Source organism: Molossus molossus, unplaced genomic scaffold, assembly GCF_014108415.1.
Source record: "Molossus molossus isolate mMolMol1 unplaced genomic scaffold, mMolMol1.p scaffold_m16_p_4, whole genome shotgun sequence".
NCBI classification, from domain to species: domain Eukaryota; kingdom Metazoa; phylum Chordata; class Mammalia; order Chiroptera; family Molossidae; genus Molossus; species Molossus molossus.
In genome coordinates this window covers 6,800,540-6,822,201 of record NW_023425377.1, presented here as the reverse complement: position 1 = coordinate 6,822,201, position 21,662 = coordinate 6,800,540, and the positions used below count along the sequence as shown (strand labels likewise).

Below are 21,662 nucleotides of genomic sequence, written 5' to 3'. Positions count from 1 at the left end.
CAGGCACGATTGTACCTGTGGACACAGAAGTCAAAGAGCTTGGGAATCTACAATTTCCCTGCCTCTCCCACCCCCTGACAGACTCCCCAGCCCTTAACCAATCACTGAAGGGCAGGAGGTTCAAATACTAGGGCTTCCTGGCCCCACCAGGACAGCGGAAGTCCTGTCCACAGCGTCCAGAGCTTTCCTATAGCACTGAGCCAAAGTCCTTGGACTTCACTGGGTATCACCCGCTAGGCTCCAGAACCTTCCCGTCCACTTCCCCACACTCCTGCCTACTTCTTCTGCGAGCACTTCCTGTCTCAGGACCTGCTCCTGGGACCTGCCTGTACTATGATAAGGTTAAAATAGGGTCAAATAAGCTGGTCTGTAACCTTTTCCACCCTCATTATACATATGGATTCCTTGTGGCTCCCAAATTTTAGTGACCCGATTCTTTTTATTACCTAGTTGAATAATCCTTAATAAAAAAGTTTCTAAGTGTACTATCATTCTCCCTGCTCATTCATTCTACTTAAAACATTCTCCCTAAAAGGAAACATATTTTTAAAGAGGCAATATTCTTTAGAAAAGGGCTAGCTTCTGGATGTTATTGTCATAAGATAGGCCAGAAAAACACGCGCGTGCACGCACACACGCACACACGCACACACTGTCAAACCTGGAAAACAGAGGATTCAAATAGCACAAGACACTTTGGTACAACTTAATATAGAGGAAGTATTTCCTGGTTCTTCCTCTCTTCATTCTTTCCTTCCTTCCTTCCAAGCCTATGGGTTAGGGGAGCACTCTAAATAAAATTAGTTCCTTACCCTCAAGGAACTCACTGTGAGAAAAACAGTCATATAAATGCAATAAAACATGGCATCAGTTAATGATGGAAGTCAACGGAAGGAAAGTCCCTTTTTCTGACTAGCTTAAGCCTGAACTGCAGTAAAATTTCTCCATCCCGAAGGAAGCTATAAGCACATGTTGAAACCCACAGTACTGCATCTGTCACTTAATTGTCACCCCCACCTATGGTGGTCCTTACATTTCCTGTCTTTGAAGTGCACTCCCCTCTCTAAAAGTAGAAGTCTCAAGCCAAGACATGATGACAGGATAAATTTACAATACCCAGCACGGAAACTTACTAGAGAGGCAGTTCCCTTCTTCTCTCTCTTTCTTTCTTTCTTTCTTTCTTTCTTTCTTTCTTTCTTTCTTTCTTTCTTCTTTCTTTCTTTTCTTCTTTCTTTCTTTCTTTTTTCTTCTTTTTCTCTTTCTTTCTTTCTTTCTTTCTTTCTTTCTTTCTTTCTTTCTTTCTTTCTTTCTTCCTGGAACTGTATCAGTCTTAAAATAAAAAAGTATTCCCTATATTAAACCTTCAAGTAAAAAAATAAAAATGAAAGATCTGGTAAGAGAAGAGGAGGGTGGGGGAGGGGCAGTGAGTACTGATGTATCCATTCTTTTTATCCCTACCATATGCCCTGATATAAAACGATCTGTCCTCACCTCTGATAGTTGAATATAGAAGTATGTGCTGAGTGAAATGGTCCCACTCCCTAAAGGAAAAGGATAGCCTGGTGGGAAAGGATTACCTGTTGGCAGCTCAATAATGGAGAAGTAAATGCATGGGCTTAGGAGGCAAACAGAGATCTGTCTCTCCCTTTTACTAGCTATAGGTTTGGGGGAGTTACTTATAACCTGTTTAACCCTATTTTCACTTGTGCAAAATGGAGCTCATTAATGGGTTGAATTGTGGCCTTTGAACATTCATCTGTCGGAGTCTCAGCCCCTGTACTTTAAAACGTGACTTTATTTGAGAATAGGATTGTGGCAGATGTAATGAGTTAATTTCAAATAAGGTCATATTAGGCTAGGGTGAGCCCCTAATGCAACACGACTGATGCCCTTATTGAAAGGGGGAAACTTGGACACAGACATGCGCACAGGAAGGATGCTTTGCGAAGATGAAGAGAGATCAGGCTGATGCCTCTGAAAGCCAAGGCTCCAAACCTGCCTACACTTGACCTCAGACCTGTGGGACAGTGTATTTCTGTTGTTGAAGTCGCCCGTCTAAGTACCCAGTGGTACTTTGATATAGCAGCCCTTGCAAACTAATAGAGACTAAAATAGTTACCAGCTCCATGTTATGAACAACACAGCCATACTGGGGGTGGCAGCAGAAAAGCATTAACCTAAGCAACTTTGGAAAAACATATTTTTTAATATATACTCGAAGGCCAAAGAAAAAATATTGGGCACACATATTGAAATGGCTGGTTCCAGGGTTAGGGCAAGGATAGTACAAGATGCATGTGAGACAGAGATAGGAACTGAACACACACAAAATGATGGAATACGCCAAAGGGGCACAGGAGCCCATTTGAAGGGTCTTCCATGGTGCAACGCAGGAAAATCTAAACAAGAAATTTAGTATGAAGAATACTGAATTACATCTTATAGAATAAGACAAGAATCATGAAATCATTCTGATGTGAATAAGTAATTACAGAGACAAGAAGGACAAGCTCTTTTTTACAGTAGAATTTCAACTAGTAAATGAAAATAGAACATTATTTGCAAACACTATGGCAATAACATTTTAAGTAAGAGCCATGAATGGAGGCTAGAGAGAGTGGGTAAAATACCATGAGAAATGGGGTACCGACTTAGCCTCAAAAATGAAGAAGCTTGGCAGACATCACCCTAAGCAAGTGATCGATGTGAGCATCATCACAAATGGGACAAACATCGTGTCCCTCCTGATACGATGCACCGAGGAGGGCACAGCCTCACTTCTGCGGGATTCTTAACAACGTGAGTAACTTGAATTGAATCACGAGGAAACCTAGAAACCTCAAATGAAGGCTGTTGTGCCAGATAACCAGCCAGTTATCTTCACAAATTGTCAAGGTCACAGGGGACAAAGGACTGAGAAACTGTTCCAGATTAATAGAGATAAAGGAGGGATGACAACTAAAGGCACAGAAAAGGGACATAGAGGGACAGCTGGTGAGATTGGAGTAAGGTCTATAGATTAGATAATGGTGTTGTATCAGTGCTAATTTCCTGGCTTTCATCATTGTATTGTGGTTTTGTAAGATGTCAACTTTTGAGGAATCTGGATGAAAGATATACAAAAATTGTTTGTTCTACTTCTACAATTTATTTAAGTCTGGAATAAGAAGAAGAAAAAAACAGTCTTTGTAGTCTGGGTTTGCCTCATTCCAGCGGGCAAATCCTCCTGGCAAGGTCCTTGTAAGACTTTTGTACCTGGCTGCATGGGGTGTGCCAAGTTCTGGAAGAGCAGGCCAAGCCCACACAGCTCTCTTTGCTTCACCCTCCCAGGCTTTTCCAGAGTCAGGCAGTGGTCTGTGGGCCACCTACACTCCGGGGGACACCAGTCAAGTTTTCCAGAACTCTCTCCCACCCTTGCTTCAGCCCATGGTAGCATGGGGGCTAGCGGAGTCTCCTGATTGAACTTGAGGTAAGGGTAGGGCATAGCCTTCACTTCTGGGCCAACAACTCCTTTCAAAGAAATCTCTCCTCCGTGATTCTTTTGGTTGCTTTCTCTAGTCTGGAGATGGGTGATGGGCTATAGTGCATAGTACTGGTTTAGCTATCTCCCAGTAAACAATTATGGGTGGTGCACTTTGTCATCTGATTCGAGGCTAAACGGAGCCTGAGAAAATGGCTAAAATGCTAATTAACATCCTGTAATACCTGCAATTGAAAATATTCTCAACCATGTTTCAAATGAAAAAGAAATTGTGACATTCCCTATCAACTCTTTCCTTTGTTTTGCTTGAAGAGATTCAATGGCACCCTTATAAGGGGTTGGTGCAAACATGTCTGAAGGCAAATAGAGCTGGTGAGCTGCCCACCAGCTGCCTCTTGATTAGGGACACTAGATGGTGAATTTCAGCAAGGTTGGCTAAAACAGCATCATATGTAAGAAAGCATCTTTGCAGTAAAACAATTTACCTAAAAGAGGAAGTTCTCTATAAGATATTAAATATGCCCAGCTGTGTTGGCAATCTTTCATTCAGGTCAGAGTTATGTGTTGCTTTGGGACAGAAAGAGCATTACTGTCACCCTATTCCTTGCTACTGTCTGATGACAGATTAATCTTAATGACACTTACTGTCCAAGATCTTCAATGTCTATTCATCGACTACAGAAATCTATTTTATTTATTTATTTTTTTAATTAGATTTTTTCTCTTTATTGATATTTTAGAGAAAGAGGAAGTGAGAGGGAGAGAGAGAGAGAAACACTGATGAGAGAGAACATCGACTGGCCACCTCCTCCACGTCCCCCACTGGGGATCGGGCCCACAACCTGGGCATATGTCCTGACCGGGAATCGAACCGACAACCTCTTGGTGCATGGGTCGATGCTCAACCACTGAGCCACAATGGCCGGACTTATTTTATTTATTGATTTGAGAGAGAGAGGAAGGAGAGAGAGAGAGAGAAACATCCACTTATTTATGTATTTCTTAGTTGATTCTTTTATGTGCCCTGAGGGGAATGGAACCCACAACCTTGGCTATGGAAGCCACTCTCTAACCAACTGAGCTACCTGGCCAGGGCTGCCTATAGAAATCTTTAATATAGCCTTTAAGAGCCGTCTGTGTTATAGCTCTAGTTTTATTTTCCCAATTTTTTTCAACTCTAATTTTGCTTACTATAACCTCAGGCAAAGAATGACTTGCTAGTCCCCTGCATGTCCTGTGTTTCCTTAATTTATTGGCTCAGCTCTTTCCTTTGCTTAGAACATGATTCCCCTCCATCGATGCTTCAGGAGTCAGTTCAAATGCTACCTCCTCTGAAAGGATGATATGTTCACAATTGTTGAAACTGGGTGATTGGTATATGGGTATTCATCATACTAGTCTTTCTATTTTTTGTACATGCTTGGAAATTTCCATCACAGATGTGTTAACAAATGAAGAACTAAATAAAACCTAAAATTTAAAAAACGGTCCCGGCTCACTGGTTGAGCATCAACACATGCACCAAGAGGTTGCCAGTTCATTTCCTGGTCAGGGCACATGCCCAGGGGACAGTGGGGGCCATGCAGGAGGCGGCCGATTGATGTTCTCTCTCATTGATGTTTCTATCTCTCTAAAAATCAATAAAGAAAAAAATATTTAAAAATGGTATATATGTTCATTCTATGGAATATTATACAATTCCTCAAAAGAATGCAGTGAGCTTCTGTGTCATATCATGGGAAGAGAACTAAGCAACGTGAAATTAGGAAGGTACCTTACAGAACAATTACTCAATTGGTTTGTGTCCCCCCCAAATTCATATATTGAAATCCTAACCCCCAAAGGTGATGGTATTAGTAGGTGGGGGCTTTGGGAAGTGATGAGGTCCTGAGGGTGGAGACCTCATGAACAGGATTAGTGCTCTTTTGAAAGAGATCCCACAGAAATTCCCTGGCCCCTTACACCGTCTGGGGATACACCAGAAGTCCGCAACCTGGGCTCCCAACCTCCCAAACTGTGAGAAATAAATTTCTGTTGTTTATAAGCTACCCAGTCTGTGGCATTTTGTTACAGCAGTCCAAACAGACTAGATATATACCCTATGACCCTATTTATGTAAACAATGAAAAGATGCATGTATGTGTACATAGATTAGTAATACCTGTCCCTCTCCTATGCACGTGATTTCTTAGAAGATATTTACGAAACTGCTTTTAGACACCCCTCAGGTAGACGCAAAGATGCTGATCAGTCTGCATAAACACGGGAGCTGGAGAACTGCCTCCTCACTTCATCCGTGTGGTCCCCTCCCACCTCTCCATCGTTTCCCTGTCCGCAGAGTGGGAACAGTCACGCTGCTCACGGCCTTCGTGGTATTGCGGACACCCAGCGCCGTGAGCCACCAGGCCTGGTCCCTGCTCTGCCCACACAAGCTGACTCGGTCCCCCCCGGCCCCCAGATGACATGAAGACGAGGGATTTCAACTTCGGAGGTGTTCCCGCAGGAAGAACAGAGCTAGACGAACAGTCGAGGGAGTCCCGCCAGCAGCTACCTCCTCTCTCCCCAGCAAACCCTGATCCCCAGCCCACTCGTCTCTGGCACCTGAAACTTTAATTTGGGGGAAACAATGAATCGGGAGCGCAGGCCTTGGGGCAAGGCAGAAATGCTGAAATGCTGACGCCTGTCTGGAGGCCTGCGAGGCACGCGGGGAGGGAGAAGGGGGAAGGAACTGCTCTGGGGCTTGCAACCGGCTCGCCCTGCGCTTCCCACACCGGCTCAGGGCTGCCGTCGCCATTTTGCAGGGTGGGCTGCGCGGACTTTTGGCGCCAGGCCCGCGCGCCGAAGGGAGACGTGTAAAACTTGAAAGGGGAGGGGGCGCGCGCCACCAGCGGGAAGCACGCGTGCGCACCAGCGGCGGCGGCGGCGGAGGGGTGGGACCCGCGCACGAGTGCGCGCGCTCGGTGGGAGTCCGGGAAGTACCTGAAGGAGGTGGGGGGCGAGGAAGGAAGGATTGGGGTTGAAGAGCGCTTGCGCGGGAAAGCTGCTGTGCGGGAAGAAGGACTCCCGAGCACGCGCGCGGCGACGGGACTTCGGGAGTTCTCGCGAGATTTTCAGGTGCTATATATGTACGCAGGGAGCCCGCGTCCTTTCCCTGGTGCGATTCCGTGCTGCGCGTCTGTGCTGCGGGACACAAGTCGTTTATCTCCGTCCGCCTTCTCTCACCTAAGTGCGTGCTACCACCCCATGGAAGATTCAATGGACATGGACATGAGCCCTCTGAGGCCCCAGAACTATCTTTTCGGTAACTTCTGGGGGGTTGGAGCGAGGCCGAGCAGGGCCTGGTGGCTTTGAGGCGGGGGGAGGGGGGCGGGAATACGGCTGAGGCCTGGACTGTGGAAGAAAGCGAGGCAGGCTGGAGGCCTGAGCGAGTGGGAAGCGAGGTGCCGGGGCCTTGCAGCCTAAGGGATGGAGAACCAGGAGGGAAGAGCCGGCGGCACTAAGGGATGGGAAGGAGGGGCGGCCTGGAGCCTGGGGCGTGAGCGGTCCCCAACCCAGAATCCGAGGATCGCTGGGAGCCGACTGGCTCAGGGTTCGGCGTTGTCCGGGGCACACGATACAGCTTGGGCATTATTTCTTCCGAGGGGTGTGTGATTTCTTGGGCTTTTGATTCTCGGCCACTGTCTTCACTGCTGGGCCCCGTGGTGGTGCAGGAGGTCGTGTAGGCTGGTTCTGGAGGAAGGATGGACAGAGCCTGGCGTTTGTCCTCCAGGCCTCCGGAGTTGGAGGGCCCAGACAGCCCCAGTGCCTCGGCGGGTTCCAGGGGGTGGGGAGGCGCGGCCGGCGTGAGGAGGCCGCAAGCCCTGGGAGCACGTGGTTGCCACGTGGTTGGGGGGAGGAGGGGGTGTGGGCGCTACATCCGGGGCTCACTGTGTCTTGTCACCCCCCGAACCTGAGATCCTGAGGCTTCATTGGGGCTATTGGGCGGGAAATGTTAGGTGAAGTGACTGGTAGCACCAGGATTGTGAAGGCCTTTGTTTAGGGCTTAACATCTCTGAAGGCAGCCCTCATTTATGGAGCCCTTTTTCCACTCTGCACCGCGGGAGGTGGGAGATGATGATGGTGATGTGATGCTCTGACAACTTAACGAAGGTTGTACTCGTAGGTGAATAGAGATCAGATCTAAACCATGATCCTTGCCTCCAGAGCTGGTGCATTATAAGTGACTTATTTTTTTTTTTTGGAGGGGAGGGCTCCATATGTGCGGCATCTTGCAAACAGCTTTTTATTTTTGAAGATGAGAAATGTGTTAAGGTTGAACTTGGGTCAGTAAGACCTGGTACTGTTGTAACGCTATGCCAAAGCTTTGGGGTCCCTCTCCCAGGACCCAGTATATACCACCGTAAGGAGAGACCAGATTTGGTTTTCAGTAAACTTAATTGTCGAAGCCTTTTCTTTGTGTCAGTCAGGCTTTAAGTAACTGCAAATTCTGCCCCGCGTTTATTTTGTTTTTTCCTATACTATGCCGAGGTTTGTTAATTGAGCAACAAAACGTAAACATTTATATACCAGTAACTATAAGATGGCAATTAGATGGAATCATTTAAATTAAATTTTTACTCTGATGGTATTTAAAACAATTGGTTATTAATGGAATAGGGACTGTACATTAAAGCTTACTTCTAGCCATTTTGACTGGCTGGTGTTTCTGATAATTTATATCGAGATTATTTTTGTTAACCCTTTCAATTGGAAATACTCCCTAAGATTTGTCCATTCTTGCCTTAAACATAATTTCTGAACATAATTTAATATACATCATTTCTGTTATGAATACAAGCTGTTCATGTAGGTGTTTGTGTACTCATTCTCACTTGTAAATTAGTTGCTTTTCTTGGGAGCTTAAGTGGATTATTCGGCTATTTTTGATATTGGGATTTTATCAACACTGTGCATTAGGTTTGGTTTCAGTTACTTGTTTTTGTTCATTTACTAAATCTTTGAGCCTGTTTCTACCTGAGAATAGTAATACTGGTGTAGTGGGGAATGAAATAGCATAATGGGAAAGTGCAATTGAAGGGCTGTGTGAATGTTACTTGATTGTTTATAGACATTTGTGTTCAAGAAATCATAGGAAGATAGGTAGAATAGTAGAAAATTAGTTCACAAGTTAATTGTTACCTGTTTGGTTACCCACACCAAAGTTTCATTATTATGCTTTCTCCCTGTTATAATTGCTTTTTTCTTCATTTACAGGTTGTGAACTAAAGGCCGACAAAGATTATCACTTTAAGGTGGATAATGATGAAAATGAGCACCAATTATCTTTACGAACGGTACTTATTAAAAATAAATTACTTAACCTTTCTTGATTTCAGCCTTAGTTCTTATTTATGTGGCTTAATACTTATTTTTTATGATAGTATTTTTACAACTGAGTATTATTTATACCTGTGATACAAAACTTGGCATCTTTACTACATTGGTAATCATGTAAAAGTCCAGTTACACTACTGTTCAACTTTTCATGTTTATATCCTTAACCTTCCTTATAAAGTCTTTCAGGGTAGTGATAAATGTTAGGTGATCATACTGTGGATAGGTGATGACATGTATGACTGTCATCAAATGCATTTTTGTGTATTTGTTCAAATATACTGAATATGAGAAACTGGTTGTCATGGTCCCATAAAACTTGAAGACAGCATTGTGCACACATTAGTTTTCCATCAGTGGTAATAGTGAAAAGCTTAAAAAACTTTTTTTAGCATAAGAACTTTAGGGGGAATTGTAAAATAGCAGAAACTTATACGTACTATTTTTCTGTTTACAGGTCAGTTTAGGGGCTGGTGCAAAGGATGAACTGCACATTGTTGAAGCAGAGGCAATGAATTATGAAGGCAGTCCAATTAAAGTAACACTGGCAACTCTGAAAATGTCTGTACAGCCCACGGTAAGGGAACTTACATTTTGGGTTTTATGTCCAGGTCTAATTCTGTTGTAGTAAAGTAGGTGTCATTTGGGTCACATCAGGAAGATAGGGGAATTTAGTTTGGTTCTGGTGGTCACAGCTTCATCATCTGTTGCTGCGGGGTTGAAGGATGAACACTTGAATGTGGTGGTTGCTCTTGTGTGTCCGGTGGGAAAAAGGGATTCATTGGTTTGTTCGTTTAGTTTATGGCTTTGCCTGTCGTGACTGTTAACACAAACATTTTGTTAAGAACAGGTTTTCCACTAAACATTTAGCCTTTATTTAACAATATTTAATGATTTCAAATCTTCTTTTTAGGTTTCCCTTGGTGGCTTTGAAATAACACCACCTGTGGTCTTACGGTTGAAGTGTGGTTCAGGGCCTGTGCATATTAGTGGACAGCACTTAGTGGGTATGTTATTTTTACTTGGCATGCTGTTTATTTTTTATGCAGTTACTTTGTTTCTATTGGGCTACTACCAGTATAGTATGTTTGAATGAGAATCTAGTAAATTATATTAGTGATTTATGGCTGGTATTCTGCATTTAACACCAATGGGTGTTAAACCCCATGGTTCCTTTTTTTAAAAAATTGTTTCTTGGTATTTTTTTGTGGTAGGATCTGTTTTTTTAAATACTTATGACTGTATATTAATGCCCTTTTTTTCCTGAGTTCTTGCTTCTCAGTTGAGTTTTAGTAGTGGCTAATAGAGAATTTTATTTTAGCTGTGGAGGAAGATGCAGAGTCAGAAGATGAGGAGGAGGAGGATGTGAAACTCCTAAGCATGTCAGGAAAGCGTTCTGCCCCTGGAAGCGGGAGCAAGGTTCCACAGGTACAAATGTAACTTACTGCAGATCCCTTATTCTGGCCTTTGGTTTGGGCACTTGCTCATGAAGTTTTTTGTGTGTTTTTTTTTTTAAAGAAAAAAGTAAAACTTGCTGCTGATGAAGATGAGGATGATGATGATGACGACGATGATGATGATGATGAGTAAGTATGGACATAGAAACTTGACATGGTTGTATGGGGGGATTTTAAGAAAATTATTTTCCAAAATCTTCCTGTGGAATTGGGTAATAACATTAATTAAATAAAGGATAAATGGTCAGTGGTTGTCAGTTTGGGTTAAATGAGCTGAATTAAAGGATACTATTGGAACTAGGAGCCATTATAGTGCTTGCAATTCACTGCAGATTGTCAGAAGGATTTACCCAATGTGTTTGACTACGTACCTTTTTTCTGAGGAAGATTGTAGTGGACACATTATACTATACACAAACAGGTCTGGTGTATTTTGTGCTAAACAGTTCATGATAAATGGATTGGGTGTAAAGAATCTGAATAGTTCTAGGTACATTCATTTTGTAAGTTGTCACTTAGGGATCCTCAACCCCCAAAGATTTTTGACTCATGGTTCTCTGGTTCTTACTGAGAAAATTAGATTCTCAAAGAGAATAAGATTTTCATGGAGAATTTAAAATATGATTGGAAACAATATTTGATGTGTTTATTAACCTGCGTCAGGCTATGGTAAATATTTACGTGCACACTAGGGAATAAAAAGCTACTCATGTCCTGGCCAGGTGGCTCAGTCGGAATGTCATCCCGTGCACCAAAGGGTTTCGGGTTTGTTTCCCCAGTTGGGGCGTGTACAGAAGGCAACTGATCAGTGTTTCTTGCTCTCCCTTCCTCTCTAAAATTAGTTTTAAAAAAAATATCCCCTGGTGAGAATTTAAAAAATGCTACTCATGATCGTTTTTGTATGCAACATCAGTAACTCGATTGCCCGTCAGCTTTGTCCTTGGGTTTCCTACTTGGTCTGTATACATTTATTGAAAACATTTCAATAGAATCTAAGAAAGAATCTGAGAGAGCATGCATTAAATAATGGTCAACTCTGGTGTATTCTCTGAGGTGTCTAAGTTAATGTGGGAAAAGAGGAGGAGGTGTTACTAAGGTTCAAATCAGTAAGTCTTTAAGAAAAGGGTAGTCAGATATATATGCATAGGGAGGGACGGTTAATGGATAACTTGAGGATAACAAGTCTTAGAAAATTCTACTAGTTTAGGTGGCAATGAAAATGTAGAGATATCTTGAGGTTTATTAGTTGAAACAGTTAAGTGGAAATTGTAAGCAATAGTCCTAAGAAGACTTGGAACCCAAATGATAAAAGAGAAATTGATAGGTTCTCTTTTGAGGGTGGAAAGGTATGGTTTAGGGTTAGTTACCTGCTATTGATGTAAGCAAGAAAAGCTGAAGACCACTTAGTACATTAAAACTTATCAGCCCAGCTGTTGTAGCTCGGTGGTTGAGCATCAACCCATGCACCAAGAGATGGCTGGTTCAATTTCCGGTCAGGGCACATGCTCAGTGGGGGCATGCAGGAGGCAGCCAGTAGATGTTCTCTCTCATCGATGTTTATATCTCTCCCTAAGAAAAATCAATAAAGGGAAAAAAACCTAAATTTATATGCAGCTTTATTGTATACTGGTTACTTGCTTTGTAGTGAGCACAGCAAATTGTCCTCTTGGAAAGATGGGTGTTTTGGCTGCACTTTAGTGAAATATCTCCTCTTTTATATTTAGAGACTATGTAGTGTGGAAAAGAAACGTGTTGACCGGTATATAATTTGTGAAGTAATGAAAACCTGACCCAGTTCCATTCTTTGCTAATACATATTTCCATGGACTTCTCCAGTGATTTGTATAGATTTGCCTATTGGATATTTCATATAAAAGGAATCCTATAATATGTACTCTGTTGTGACTAGTTTCTTTCTCTTGCCCCAATTTTAAGATTCACCAATGCTGTAACATTTACCAGAACTTTCCTTTATATTGAGTTGTAAGAATATTTTGCATATTTCAGAAGCAAATCCGTTATTAGAAAAGTGAATATCTTCTCCCATTCTGTGGTGGTTCTTTCAGTCTCTCGATCGTGTCCTTTGCAGTTTTTAACTTTCATGAAGTCCAGTTTCTTTGGTTGCTTATGTTATTGGTGTCATACTCAAGAAACTATTGCCAAGTCTTCTAAAAGTTGTATAGGTTTAGCTCTTAGATTTAGATCTTTGCTCCAAGTTCATTCTTATACATGTGGATGTCAAATTGTTACACCAGTTGTTAGACTTCTTTCCCCTTTGAATGGTCTTGGCACTATTTTTGAAAATAATTACTATAAATACAGGGTGGGGCAAAGGTGGGTTTACAGTTGTGAGTGCACAAAACGCAGTTTGTTCTTATATTATTTTTATCAATTGTATTATTTTCCATACAAACAACTATAAACCCATTTTTGCCCTACCCTATATATGGGTGTGTTTCTGGACTCTTCAGTTTAATTCTCTTGATGTGTGTCTATCGTTAATGCTAGTAAAACACTGTTGATTTCTGTTGCTTTGTAGTTGAAGTGTGAGCCCTTTAACTTTGTTCTTTTTCAACATTTTTGGGCTCCTTTGGGTTCCTTGAATTTTGGTAATGAATTTAAGGAATGATTATGGAGACCAGATGGAGTTCTTTTAGGGATTGCATTGCATCTAATTTGGAGGGAGTTGCTGCCTTAACAATATTATATCTATGATCCATGGGTGTTTTTTAAGTTTTTTTATTTTTACTTTTTTAGTTGTAAAAAAAAAATAACATTTACCATTGTGACCATTTTTTTTAAGTGTATAGTTCAGTACTATTAACCATATTTACATTATTTAACAGATCTCAAACTCTTTTCATCTAGTAGTACTGAAAATATGCCCATTGAACAAAAACTCTTCATTTCCACTTCTCCCCAGCCATTGGCAACCACCAATGTACTTTCAGTTTCTATAAAGAGTTTGATTACTCTAGATAACTTATATAAGTTGAATTATACAGTATTTGTCTTTTTTGTGATTGTGTTGTTTCACTTAGTATGATGCCCTCAAGGTTCATTCATGTGTAGCGTATGACAGGCTTTCCTTTATGACCGACTATTATGTTACATATACATGTGACATTTTCTATATTCATTTAGCCATTGGGGGACATTGGGTTGCTTCCACCTCTTGGCAATTGTGAATAATTGTGCAGTGAACATGAATGTGTATATGTCTCTTGAAGATCCTGTTTTTGACTCTGTCAGCCCTCCAAAGTTTGAAAGTTCTTACTTTAAAAAATATTTTTAGTGATTTTTAGAGAGGGGAAAGGAGAGAGAGGATCATCGATCGGCTGTCTCCTACACACCCCCTACCAGTGATCGAGCCCAAAACTCAGGCATGTGCTCTGACCGGGAATTGAACCAGCAACCCCTTGGTGCATGGGACAGCACCCAACCAACTGAGCCACCTGGCCAGGGCAAAGTTTTGAAGTTCCTAGTGTCTTAATTGACTTAATGTAGATTCAACCAATTTCTAGGTAGGCTTTTTATGTTTCTGAGTGCATTGAATTAGTAATAGTTACTTATTTCATTTGTAGTGATGATGATGATGATTTTGACGATGAGGAAGCCGAAGAAAAAGCTCCAGTAAAGAAAGTAAGTAGGATATACAATACTATAAGATTGAAATAGCTAATAGAAAATGATGGAAAATTTTTAGTGCTATTAACTTGTTTTGTAGTGAATGAAAGTTGGCTTTAGGATGAAATGATGGTCTCATACTTAAAATTGGTCCTGAGTAGGGCTGTCCTGAAAACTTTAATAGTGGGAAGAGACTTATTTTCTTTATTCATGTGGCTTTCTCCCTCTTTTTTTTTTCCTTCTTTTTTATCCCCACCCGAGGACATTTTTCTGTTCTTTTGTTCAGATAGAGTGGGAGGGAGAGAGAGGAAGAGAGAGAGTGAGAAACATCGATGTGAAAGGGACACATCGAGTGGCTGCCACCCGCACGACCAACCAGGGCCAGGGACAAACTGCAACCAAGGTACATGCCCTTAGCGGGAACCGAACCCGGGTCTCTCCGGACCGCAGGCCGACGCTCTAACCGCTGAGCCAAACCGGCCAGGTCGCTTTCTCCCTCTTTGTTAGCCCTTTTACAACTTTATGTCAAAATGATTGTTTCATCTTAGCCTAACTGCTGCTTTTCTTACATGGTTTGGGGCAGTTTTATGTATGTGTGTATGCATTGATTATGGTTAACTTTTAATTAACAGTCTATACGAGATACTCCAGGCAAAAATGCACAAAAATCAAACCAGAATGGAAAAGACTCAAAACCATCAACACCAAGATCAAAAGTAAGTGGCAACATACAAATACAGGCTTCAATGAACTAGTTAGAAAAATTAAAGTTTCACTATTGAAAGAATCTAGACTGTCTGAAAATTGATCAGCCTTTGGAGAGCAGCTATAATTATTGTCTTTGAAGAGCCAAATGTGCTTGTTAATAGTCGTCATACATGTATAGTTGCTTGCTTTCTAGTTCGGGAGAAAGCCAACAGGAAATACTTTTTTTTTTTTTATCCTCACCCGAGGACATTTTTGCAATCTTTGCACAGATAGAGTGGGAGGGAGAGAGGGAGAGAGAAACATCGACGTGAAAGGGACACATCGAGTGGCCGCCACCCACATGACCGACCAGGGCCGGGGACAGACTGCAACCAAAGTACGCGCCCTTAGCGGGAACCGAACCCGGGTCTCTCCAGACCGCAGGCCAACGCTCTTAACCGCTGAGCCAAACTGGCCAGGGCGGAAATACTTTTGTTATAACATTAAGTTGTCTCCTGTGTGAGGGATCTTGCTTGTTGAAAGGTAAATTTATTGCATAGTGTAGTTTCTCAACCCTGGCTGCATATTAAAATCAAGTAAGGAGCTTAAAAGAACTTCAATACCTGGGCTGAGAGGTTATTTAAATGCTCTGGGATGGGCCCCAGGCATCAAACTGCATTGACTTTCTTCCTGTATTCTTAGGGGTCTTCTGGTTTCATTTTAGATGGTATCCTTCAAGTGTAGAACTGAACCTGGTGTTTGAATATAAATGTGGCTCCAAGGAATGGCTTAAAAACAGAAAATTGTTCAGACATGCATTCATTTGTAATAGCAACTTAACTCTGGTTTTTGACTAGTTTTTTTACAATAACTTGACTGAGAACATCTAGGTAGGCTGAGTCTTAAGAGCTGTATCTTAAAACCTTTTGGAATTTAACATTTTTTTCCAGGGTCAAGAATCCTTCAAAAAACAGGAAAAATCTCCTAAAACACCGAAGGGACCTAGTTCTGTAGAAGACATTAAAGCAAAAATGCAAGCAAGTATAGAAAAGGTGAGTAAAATTATGCTTAAGGAACCAGACCAGGTGTATTTGCCACTCTCTCAAATTAGACCTTTCTTGGGATTTGGAACAGCACTGTTCCTCATTTTTTATCCTGAATGTACTTGCTTCTTTGGGGGTGAAATTTTTTCAGAAATGGATTACTGGTTACATTCATTTATAATCACTGGTGGTGTGTTTTTGTTTGTTTGCATGCATGTTTGAAGTTACATATACTTTATAAAACAAGTAAGTTGGTTTTAAGATGCATTCTGACTTTTGCCTGATCTTTTGGTGGTAAGGTGCTACAGAACCAGCAGAGGGCGTATGTGTCTTACAAAATTGAAACAACTGGAAAAGTATAGAGACAGTCTTTGGCTGCATGGTGTTGTGGTGAAAAAAAAAATACCCAGGATTGACTAGCCAAAAACATTTTCCAACAGATTGAGTCATTCCTATTTACCTTATACACCAAGATGTCACCAATCAATACATTTGGTTATATCTTGAATTTTTTAGTGACTATTATTTAATGTCCTTTTTTTGGTCTTAAATAGTGGGAATGTGAGAAGATTAGCTCTCATTCTGCTCGACCAGGGACCCCTAAATTTAACTCTGGACTTAGACAGTATGGAATAATTGGTTTAAATATGTGAAACACATTTGAAAGAAGCTTCAATTCTATAAATGCTACAACTTTTTTTTTTTTATCCTCACCCGAGAACACTTTTTTTCCATTTTTTGCACAGATAGAGTGGGAGGGAGAGAGAGGAAGAGAGAGAGAGAGAGAGAAACATCGATGTGAAGGGACACATCAAGTGGCTGCCACCTGCACGACCAACCAGGGCCGGGGACAAACTGCAACCGAGTTACATGCCCTTAGCGAGAACCGAACCCGGGTCTCTCCGGACCGCAGGCCGATGCTCTAACCACTGAGCCAAACCAGCCAGGGCTAAATAATACTACTTTTGACCGCAGTCATTGAGAGTGATTGTGGGGTGGTGAGGAAAGTCGCCGACTCCTTTCCCCGTGTGTTCCTGTACTCCCTGGGCTCCGCGTGTCTTCAGTAGGGTCTTTCCTTGTGTAGTGATAAGTCGAGTCTATTGGGAAAATAACATTTTAGAACCAGAATGTATTTCTTGATTTTGCTTTTGTACTACTGTGAAACTTTTTGCCTTCCTCATATCGCTGCTTTATTTTTTCCCTTGCATACAGTGCTAAAATGACCTTTTAGATACCCCTCCCCCGCATTTTAATATGGTCCTATCTCCTTGGTTTAATTGCAGGCGCATTGAACAACCCTGGGCACTACTGGTAAATTAAGCCCAAAGATGGGGAAAGAGGAAAAGGAGAAACAAATATAGTCCATACTGAGTATCATCAACAATCCAGACTGAAGTCTTCTATTTTAATCTCAATCCCCTTTCCTGATTGACCACTCACTCTTAATCTCCTAAAGCGCTTTCTTGACTGCTGCGATTCAGTGAACTTTTCTTTCTACGTGTTCATTTATCTCAACTCTTTACCATGTTTTAAACACCTTTGTACCTCCCTAGCTGCTCAATAAATATTTGAATGAATCAAATAAGAATGTATGTGACAATAATTTAAAAATTGGAAATTATAGTGAGGTTCATTTTCTGGGTGATAGAGGCAATAAGTATCATATGCCATATACCTGATCCCTTTCCTGTTTCATGCCATGGTCCCTTTGGCATTCTTGAAGCCTTCTTGACCTTTTTAAAATGCATTAAAAGATTCAAGTTAAAGGGAAAGATCGAAATGGGAAACAAAAGTGATATACTTAGCACATTAAATAATTCCAAAGTAGTAACAAATATAAGTGTTTGATAATTGTAATGTTTAGAAAAGAATTTGGTGCTAGTATTACAGTTTCTTCCTTATGTCCATAATTGAAAGGAATGCCAAGCTTTAGTTAGATATTAGTAAAATGTAGTAACATTAATTTTTTTTCTTCATTCATATACTCCCTGAATTGACTCTCAGGTTAGTATTGTGTTGGGCCTAGGTTCTTAGTATGTGTTAAAGTGATCTTTTAATAGTTTTGGTGGCTTGTGTATACGGTACTCAAAAGGGATGTTGCATTTTGTTTTGTGTTTGGATGAGGGTGGTGATAAAACTGACTTGTTAGATAATATAGCAGGCAGTGAAGTTGACATTAGAGGGCCTGAAGAATCTTTGTATTTATGAAAATCTTTGTATTTATGAATCTTTGGCTTATACTTTGTATTTATGAAAAGGCTGGGGAGAATTTGAAATTGATAAACCCTGTCTGTGGGAATGCAATGAAGACCTAAGTGTAACAGTTGCTCAATAGGTCTTTCTGGGCCTAAAAAAGACGTATTAAATATTTTTAAAGAATTGAAGGGACAAAGAATGAACTGATGATCCATGTAATAATAGTATGCAAATATGAGGAATTTCATAATAACCCACAACTAGTGTTTATATACTTACCTTAATAATGCTTTTGTCTCAATAGGGTGGTTCTCTTCCCAAAGTGGAAGCCAAGTTCATCAATTATGTGAAGAATTGCTTCCGGATGACTGACCTGGAGGTAATTGAGTTTTCTTAAGACATGGCCTAATCCAAATTTTTTTTGTGATTTATTATGATTCTTTTAGTCTCTCTAAGTGTTGGCTTCTTTTAAAAGGTTCCTAACCACAGACAATACTTTAGATTAAATACATGGAAACACTTAAGAATTTAGTTGGCAGAGATTGAAAAGATAACTTTTTAGTATATTTTCCCCAGTTTTTATATAGTTGGTAAATTATCTCTTGGTTACTGAACTCAGTTTTACTTTTGGTACTGTGTTGGCTAAGGAAATGAGCTGTGGTTTTCTGTGCTGCTCCATTTGGCTGCTTGGGCAGTCTGGTCTTTAGCTCTCCTGTGAGTTTGGCAGAGGAGGACAATTTTCTCCATAGATCTATGGGAAGCACATTTTACTGGAATGAACCTAAAGTGTAAAATCTGGAAGCAAGAAACCAAATTGTAGTTAATGCTCAATATTTTAGCTTGAGTCAACTCTTAGGCTTTCTATTTCTTACACTTGAAGGTATTTTGTTAATAGAAAATTATGCATTAATTTTTATTGCCTTGTTTACTGTGGTTGACGCAGGTTGTAAAGGAAAATGTAAAAGCAGTTACAAAGGGCGTTGCTAGGCGTCATGTATATGCCAGACATATCCTGAGGTTTGTTTCCATCAGGGCTCCCCAAGGCTCTTCAGCTTTTTCCAATAAAGAAATAAATTTGTCAATTAGAACTATTTTTCTGCCACAGTGTTTAGTATTTAAATCACATAAATGGCAACACTGTTTCTCAGGTTTGAAACCCTTTCAGTGGTTCAACACTTGATGGTTAATTGTGAGTTCAGTGTTGATTGACTCAGTGGCTGTGAAATGATCAAGTTCGATCTTTCTTATTCTTTTGGTTGTTACTGTGTGTATATATATATTCCAACCCCAAAATGCAGTTGTAAATTCTGTGAATTTTCTGAATAGTTGACATTGATTAACAAACAATTTGAAACTGCGGTATATGATTGTTAATTCAATGTTGAAAATGGTGGAAAGTCTGAGATAAACCAGCATATACTAACAGGTAAGCATAAGAGATCTAAGATTTCTTCAACCTGTATCAAGGGAAGTAGCAAATTTTTGATGAACAATTCAGGTGAATACAAAAGTAATAAAGTTAGAAGGGCCTTCCACACAGTGTAACACCAGTCTTGCAGCTGAAATCACTGAGCTTACTGCTAACAAGTATTTTCTGACTCCAAAACTGAAAGTATATTTTTAAGTGCCAGGATGAAATTTCGGCAATAGTAAAGAATGTAATAGCTCCATTTACTACTACAGAGATTATCAAAACTAAATGTCTCACGTTTTTATGGCACGGCTACAGATGCAAGTAATCACTATAAAAATTTTCCCATTGCTTGTGCAGTTTTTCTTGTGAAAAAGTGTTGCTTATGAGGATTTGGCTAGTAAAATGCCTTCCAGATGGCCATGAGAAAATAGCAGATTTTTACAGAAACTCTTGAATTAAGAGTTGAAAAAAATAGACTACAGATAGAAATTTTGGTGAATGTGTAAAGGTGCAAACACTTAATTCAAAAGCATGAAATGATTCTGTAGAGTGTGTTTGCTGTCCTGCTCATGCTGTACATGCAATTAGGCTGGTCAAGCAGCACCTGATGTTTCTTTTCACTTTGGTGTGTCATGAAATGTTCTTTTCAGCATTTTTAAGATGAGCACACTCATTGGAGGTACTCCATTGCTTTAAAAGACTTGTTGCATCATTTAAAGTGTTGACAAAAACATCAAGACTTCTTTAAAAAGAGAACATTGTTTATGAATAGAAAAAGAAATGCCGACTTAAAGTAGATAATACTGTATTTACCATGACTCATTTGAAACAGAGTTTTATCGCTTGAAGAATTTGATTTTTCACATGGATATTACTGAATATCAGCATGAGAACAAATACAGAGTAGGGCAAAAGTAGGTTTGCAGTAATTATAATTAATAATAACACAGACTGTTTTGTATACTTATAACTGTAAGCCTACTTTTGCCCCACCCTGTAGAATCTACATTGAAGGACTTAAAATTGGTAGTGATACATTTTTTTTGTCCGTAGACAACATTTTTGAGTAATTAGGAGATTTTAAGAATGGAAAAGCAAGTTAGGTCATGAAAGATGAAGATGTTAAGTTCTTGAACCAGTTAAGAGCAAGTCTTTAGTTACTAAGGCAGAACATTTTCAATATGGTAACTCATGTCAGTGCTGAGCAAGTTCTCATTAATGAATGTTCATGGTTCAAAATGAAATGATTTGGGTGTGCCCACTGTAAGAACCATGTCACAATGTAAAGAACACACTGGAAGGAGTTTTATAAGCAATTTGTGTACAAGAAACTGTTGATCCCTTATCCTTAGGGAAATACAAAGGAAAAGATGTAATTTCAAATAAACAAAATATTTTAGTGTGTGTCCATGTACATATGCATAGGCTTAGAAATACATATATTTAACTGTGTTGTGCATTTTTTGATAAACCTGGCAGCCTTAAAGCATGTGACATTGAGGCCCAACTGGTCTCCGCCCTTACTCTTGATTGCCTTAACTAAAGATGTCTGAGCTGCTAAATGTATATTATAATTTGTTTTGCTTACAGAGTCACATGAATTTATGTGTGAATTGTATTGGAAATTATGTCTGAGTAGTGATTTTTTTGAAATTCTTAATTATCTAGAGTGAACCTTTTTGGTGGTAAAATGAAAAATAGATATGTTGAACTGTACAAGGAGACGTGGTTTAATTTATTGGTTGTCTGTGAAGTGCTGTGGTTCTTTAACCACATTTCTTTTTCTTTTTTTTCTTTTTTTCCAGGCTATTCAAGATCTCTGGCAGTGGAGGAAGTCTCTTTAAGAAAATAGTTTAAACAGTTTGTTAAAATTTTCCGTCTTATTTCATTTCTGTAACAGTTGATCTCTGGCCGTCCTTTTTATAATGCAGAGTGAGAACTTTCCCTACCGTGTCTGATAAATGTTGTCCAGGTTCCATGGCCAAGAATGTGTTGTCCGAAATGCCTGTTTAGTTTTTAAAGATGGAACTCCACCCTTTGCTTGGTTTTAAGTATGTATGGAATGTTATGATAGGACATAGTAGTAGTAGTGGTCAGACAAATGGGAATGGTGGGGAGACAAAAATATACATGTGAAATAAACTCAGTATTTTAATAAAGTAGCACTGTTTCTATTATTTATTCTCTTTATACTTTGTCAAAAATAAATGTACATAGTTAAGTGTCGAATAGTATCCTAAAATCCTAGGAGAAATAGTCCCTGCCCAGCCCCTCCAAATTGTTGTGCTTCTTACAGTTAACCAATCTATTTTTCATTGTGAGGATTTAGTGCTTATACCTTCTTATCTCCTGATAAGTTAATTATAGCCATGTAATGTGTTTTC

The 21,662-nt window shown here is 40.2% G+C and overlaps 1 protein-coding gene across 2 annotated transcripts; it reads left to right on the top strand.

Moving 5' to 3' along the window:
* The first annotated feature begins 6,610 nt into the window (after positions 1-6,610).
* On the top strand, positions 6,611-21,456 carry NPM1 (nucleophosmin 1). 2 transcript variants are annotated; one of them, XM_036241696.1, is made up of 11 exons: positions 6,611-6,782; positions 8,735-8,814; positions 9,312-9,431; positions 9,768-9,861; positions 10,176-10,282; positions 10,373-10,440; positions 13,896-13,953; positions 14,571-14,654; positions 15,576-15,677; positions 18,169-18,243; positions 21,084-21,456. In XM_036241696.1, exons 1-11 carry the CDS (start codon positions 6,725-6,727, stop codon positions 21,120-21,122), a joined length of 885 nt encoding a protein of 294 aa, XP_036097589.1. In that variant the 5' UTR covers positions 6,611-6,724; the 3' UTR covers positions 21,123-21,456. The 2 variants fall into 2 exon arrangements, with proteins under 2 accessions (XP_036097589.1, XP_036097590.1); XM_036241697.1 differs by lacking the exons at positions 18,169-18,243; positions 21,084-21,456 and adding an exon at positions 16,952-17,221.
* The last annotated feature ends 206 nt before the right edge of the window (positions 21,457-21,662 follow it).

Coding starts and splice junctions, on each gene's coding strand:
- NPM1 (XM_036241696.1), top strand. CDS start 6,725: ATGGAAGATTCAATGGACATGGACATGAGCCCTCTGAGGCCCCAGAAC. Junction 6,783..8,734: donor GCCCCAGAACTATCTTTTCG/GTAACTTCTGGG, acceptor CTTCATTTACAG/GTTGTGAACTAAAGGCCGAC. Junction 14,655..15,575: donor CATCAACACCAAGATCAAAA/GTAAGTGGCAAC, acceptor ATTTTTTTCCAG/GGTCAAGAATCCTTCAAAAA.